Here is a 6000-nt window from a genome sequence, read left to right as displayed (position 1 = left end):
AAAAAACCCCAACAACAAAAAAAAAAAAGATTTTCGCAATTTACACGGGTCATCCAACCGAGGTCAGAAAATACAGAAATTCATAAAGTGGAATTCGAATTTGATCTTCCTGGGCAGGTCGCCCAGTTAGAGCTTATGGATGGGAAGCACTGTAACATGATGTTCTTTTAATGTGTAGTAATAATTGAGTAATAATTATTAATATTGCTTATACAAAAAACAGGCCCCTAACCCTAAATTATTAAGCTTTGGTGTGCAACTCATCCCACATGTTATTTGTTTCTGCTATAAGTGATACCTAAAATTGTGCAGATAGTTGAGAAAAGGTTTGGCCTTTGTGTTTCTAAGTCTAAAATCTAGTTACTATGTGCTAAATAAGAGAACAAAATATACTTACACTATTTTTGTATTATTTGATTACAGAAACGATTAAGAATGATGCGTTCCTCTTCCACTTGAAATCCTTTTACATAGAATCAGTCACAAATGTACCATGTCCTGTTTTGCTTGGAGACAACACAGACATATTTTATAGTTCAGTGCTTGTCCAGTTCTCATTTCACATCACAGTTCAGCAGTTTAAGTGAGAGAGTCCATATGGTGTCCAGCTTTCCTGCTTGTGTTTGCTCACAGGAAATGACAGCACAAAAGGAGAGGCATTCTTCTTCAGTGTACTCTCACAACAACATGTTTTTACTGTGGGATAGACACACTCATAGAGCAGGCTGCATGAATGAATGTAAGTTCACCACACAGCCTAAGCCTGCAGGGTTACTGTTGAGGTCTTCCAGTACTGGTTAACCATTGATAACAAAGATAGCTGACCTCAGGTTCCTTCCCACTCATCTCAAGTGGGATTTGCCCTCATATATTTTTCTCAGTGTTTTTAAAGGACATTCTTGTCTAGTAAATGTTGTCTTAACAAGGTAATTTCTTTCAGGGTTTTGCCATTGTGAGATGTAGTACTTAAGTAGAGAGGAGGATGCTGTGTTATTCCTCTGTGTTTACGCTCTCTTAGACCCATACTGATTGACAGACGAATGCATTTAGTTAAACTACAGTTTAGAAGTCTTGACAAGATTTTTTTGTATGGTTTTTGAAAGGAGTCTCTTATTATAAAATTGTGATTGTAAGCTGAATCTTCAGCATAATTACTCCAGTCTTTAATTTCACATGATCCTTCAGAAATCATTCAGAAATCTTTTTTTTTTTTGTAATCATTATTATCAATGTTGAAAACAGTGGTGCTGCTTAATAGTTTTGTGATACAACCATGAAATATTTTTTCAGGATTCACAGACCAGCATTTAGGCCTATTTCTCAATTAAATGGATTTAAATGTTGCATAATCAAGTCTGTTACTGTAAGAAATTAAAATAGACTGGAGTATTTCTGCTAAATTATTTGTTTGTGGGATTGTTTTACGCTCTACAGGGTCATTTGCCTTTTGCTGTGGTGGGAAGCACTGAGGAAGTGAAGATTGGGAACAAGATGGTGCGAGCACGCCAGTACCCCTGGGGAACCGTCCAGGGTAAGTGCTGGTCACGTCGTCTAGAGGAAGTGACGCTGAGCTCTTCCCTCTGTTTGGCCCTGGCCTCTTTGTTCAGGACATCCAAACCCATTCCGTCCCTCCCTTTCTGCAGTACTGTGCCTGGACACTTCCATTCAACACACCATCCTCTTTCTCTCTTGCATTTTTTTCACAGCAGGGCAGAATGCTAATGTATTAGGGATGTCAGAATGAGAAACTGAGCTGTAATTTCCATGTGACAAATCATTGTGGAGCAACAGGAAAATTACGTTAGTACAGCACTGATTGGTTGATGGCACCACAATCACAATCCTTTAGCGCAACCTATCCCAAACTGTATTATATGTGAATATATTTTTTAAAATAATTTATTCCTGTGATCGCAAAGCTTTTCAGCAGCTATTATTCTTGTCACATGATCCTTCAGAAATCATTCTAATATGCCGACTTGCTGCTCAAGAAACATTTATTTTTACTGTAAATTAAAAAAAAAGTAAAGTACATATACTTATTGCAGTGTCCTTTTGTCTTGTATGAAAAAGAGGATCTGCAGTACAATGATGTTCATATGTCACGTTCAATAATCTGTACAAATCCAGCTCACTTCATTCACAATTTGTCTTGTCAGTCTTTGTTAACGTGGTATGCTAGCAGTGATTTGATGCGTAACATTATAGCAGCAGTGCTCTGACTGTCATCAGGCTGTCTGTGACATCACTCTGAATCTCTCTCTCTCTCTATCATGAGGCCACGGGACAGCTCACGTGCTCTTACTTTATTTAGCCTACTGCAAGGCTGACCAGACTGAGAAAAAAATTGCATATATATATATATATATGTATATGTATATGTGATGCGTGTGTTTTCATGCATCACTGCCGCTGTGTGTCAAGTGTTTACTTGTGCACATAGTTTACTTATTTAAAGGTCAAAGTTATGTGTTAAAAGTAAGGTAAGGTATTAAAACCATGCAGAAAGGGACGCATTTTCAATGCAAATGTATATCAGGTAGTGAGCTGGAAAAAAATCCTGTAAACTAAGATTGAGAGAAGGCCACAAGCCATAACTAGAGACTAGAATATCAAAGACAGTTGGGGATAAGCTCCTTCGACGGGACAGTAAGCAACCACATAGCAGTGCACTAAAAATGCTTGGAACACCTTAAAGGGTTAGTTCACCCAAAAATGAAAATTCTGTCATTAATTACTCACCCTCATCTCGCTGCAAACTTGTAAGACCTTCGTTCATCTTCAGAACAAAAATTAAGATATTTTTGATGAAATCCAAGAGCTTTCTGACCCTGCATAGACAACAACGCAACTACCACATTCAAGGCCCAGAAAGGTAGTAAGGACATCTTTACAATAGTCCATGTGACATCAGTGGTTCAACCTTAATATTATGAAGCTACATTAATACTTTTTGTGTGCAAAGAAAACAGAAATAACGACTTTATTCAACAATTTCTTCTCTTCTCTGTCAGTCTTCGACACGCGTTCACGACCATGCATGTGTTTACTATGCGCACAAAAAGTATTCTCGTAGCTTCATAAAATTAAGGTTGAACCACTGATGTCACATGAACTATTTGAACAAGCCTTGAACGTGGTAGTTGCGTTGCTGTCTATGGAAGGTCAGAAAGCTCTCGGATTTCATCAAAAATATCTTAATTTGTGTTTCGAAGATGAATGAAGATCTAACGGGTTAGGAACGACATGAGGGTGAGTAATTCATGACAGAATTTTAATTTTAGGGTGAACTGACCCTTTAACAACGCCCTGGCAACCACCCAGAAAACCCCAGCACTGTGGCGCCTAGTTTTGCACAGACAAGCTCCACTCACGATTTCTTCAGCAAATGTAAAAAATCTATTTGTTTATACTGTTACAATAACAGCTGCAGGGAATGTTGGTAGTGTTAATAATACTAGATCACAGCTGGTCAGTTATACAAACTGACTGTTAAAAGAGGTCATGTCCTTGTATCAGTGGTCTGAAATGGAAGAAGGCTATCAATTTTTCATAAAATCAAGATGTTAAAATTAATGTATTTTAAGTGTCTATTTTTAAAAGCGTCTAATAGACACTTTAAAAAAGTGTCTATTTTAAGTTCTGTAAATGGTCACCATTTCTAATGAGCATTTCTTTTTGATCACATTCTTTTTTTACAGTCTTGCAAGATTTTTTCGTTTTAAATTCAGATATTCAATAAAGTTTCTCAATTACACAATGTCATAAAAACAGCTTGTATACACCTATAAGTAGGGATGTAACTATTAACCACGAGCCGGTCGAAAATCGATTCAAATATGTGATGTTTCAAAACGGTTCAGATGCCAAACAAATCGCGATACAATTGGAGTAGGAGTTTTTATGAATGTATCTCTGAGGGGAACTGAATATCTTTAGAAAAGTTTACATGGTATTTTCTTTTCATCTTGCCTCTGAACAATGCACATTAAAGTAGTGTTCATAAGGGCAGCTCTGCTTTGTAAAGTCAGACCATTCTGTTTTTGCTTCAAATTTCGAAATCATACAGTCTAATTTAGATTTAAAAACTACTCATGCTGCATGTATGCTGCATCTTTGTTTGGATCATGATTAAAATCCAGTGGTTGCCTCTAATTTTAAATGGAAAGAGCACAGACAAAGCATTAGTTTGTTCATATAAAGAGATTTCTTTTGTGTTTCGAAGATGAATGAAGATCTAACGGGTTAGGAACGACATGAGGGTGAGTAATTCATGACAGAATTTTAATTTTAGGGTGAACTGACCCTTTAACAACGCCCTGGCAACCACCCAGAAAACCCCAGCACTGTGGCGCCTAGTTTTGCACAGACAAGCTCCACTCACGATTTCTTCAGCAAATGTAAAAAATCTATTTGTTTATACTGTTACAATAACAGCTGCAGGGAATGTTGGTAGTGTTAATAATACTAGATCACAGCTGGTCAGTTATACAAACTGACTGTTAAAAGAGGTCATGTCCTTGTATCAGTGGTCTGAAATGGAAGAAGGCTATCAATTTTTCATAAAATCAAGATGTTAAAATTAATGTATTTTAAGTGTCTATTTTTAAAAGCGTCTAATAGACACTTTAAAAAAGTGTCTATTTTAAGTTCTGTAAATGGTCACCATTTCTAATGAGCATTTCTTTTTGATCACATTCTTTTTTTACAGTCTTGCAAGATTTTTTCGTTTTAAATTCAGATATTCAATAAAGTTTCTCAATTACACAATGTCATAAAAACAGCTTGTATACACCTATAAGTAGGGATGTAACTATTAACCACGAGCCGGTCGAAAATCGATTCAAATATGTGATGTTTCAAAACGGTTCAGATGCCAAACAAATCGCGATACAATTGGAGTAGGAGTTTTTATGAATGTATCTCTGAGGGGAACTGAATATCTTTAGAAAAGTTTACATGGTATTTTCTTTTCATCTTGCCTCTGAACAATGCACATTAAAGTAGTGTTCATAAGGGCAGCTCTGCTTTGTAAAGTCAGACCATTCTGTTTTTGCTTCAAATTTCGAAATCATACAGTCTAATTTAGATTTAAAAACTACTCATGCTGCATGTATGCTGCATCTTTGTTTGGATCATGATTAAAATCCAGTGGTTGCCTCTAATTTTAAATGGAAAGACCACAGACAAAACCTTAGTTTGTTCATATTTAGAGATTTCTTTTATTTGTGTAGCTTACTTGTTTGATTTGGGGTTTGTTTTAAAATTTCATTTTAGTTTTGTTATATTTCAATTTCACAAAGAAACGTGCCGCAATAGCCTAATAAAACGACACCTTTTCATTTACTGAATAATGTCTTCACTCTCATTTTGTTAAAAAAAATCTTGAGAAAATCGAATCGTGAAATCAAAATCGTGAATTGAATCGAATCGTGAGTTGAGTGAATCGTTACATACCTACCTATAAGAATTAAACACAGGCTTAAAAAATGGTCGTGCCACTGTTACTTAGGATAGTATATCATGTCAACTACCCATCTGCAACTTTTCCATAAACTACCCAGATCTTTAAATCTTAGACTAACTCCACCCTTGAAGGCAATGTGGTAATTAATGTGTATGGCATGTCCAGGAGGAAGTTATTCCCTTCTCTTTTCATATCCCAATATGATGGTGGCAGTCATTGGTGGGCATTTTCTATTGAATATCATGTGTTTTGTGTTTTCCAGTGGAGAATGAGAATCACTGTGATTTTGTGAAGCGCTTCATAAAATTAAGGTTGAACCACTGATGTCACATGAACTATTTGAACAAGCCTTGAACGTGGTAGTTGCGTTGCTGTCTATGGAAGGTCAGAAAGCTCTCGGATTTCATCAAAAATATCTTAATTTGTGTTTCGAAGATGAATGAAGATCTAACGGGTTAGGAACGACATGAGGGTGAGTAATTCATGACAGAATTTTAATTTTAGGGTGAACTGACCCTTTAACAACGCCCTGG

At 36.3% G+C, this 6000-nt stretch overlaps 1 protein-coding gene across 4 annotated transcripts in view; it reads left to right on the top strand.

The window, feature by feature from the left end:
• Positions 1-6000, top strand: part of LOC107664349 (septin-6) — a 31405-nt gene that overhangs the window by 14882 nt on the left and 10523 nt on the right. For all 4 annotated transcript variants that reach the window (XM_016454889.1, XM_016454891.1, XM_016454888.1 and 1 more), the window contains exon 6: positions 1435-1531. In XM_016454889.1, coding sequence (XP_016310375.1) covers positions 1435-1531 — 97 coding nt within the window. The remainder of the gene's footprint in view (positions 1-1434; positions 1532-6000) is intronic.

This window comes from Sinocyclocheilus anshuiensis, unplaced genomic scaffold (assembly GCF_001515605.1).
Source record: "Sinocyclocheilus anshuiensis isolate Anshui unplaced genomic scaffold, SAMN03320099.WGS_v1.1 scaffold111, whole genome shotgun sequence".
NCBI lineage: Eukaryota > Metazoa > Chordata > Actinopteri > Cypriniformes > Cyprinidae > Sinocyclocheilus > Sinocyclocheilus anshuiensis.
Note: the sequence above shows the minus strand (reverse complement) of the source record. Positions and strands in the feature narration are given on the sequence as shown.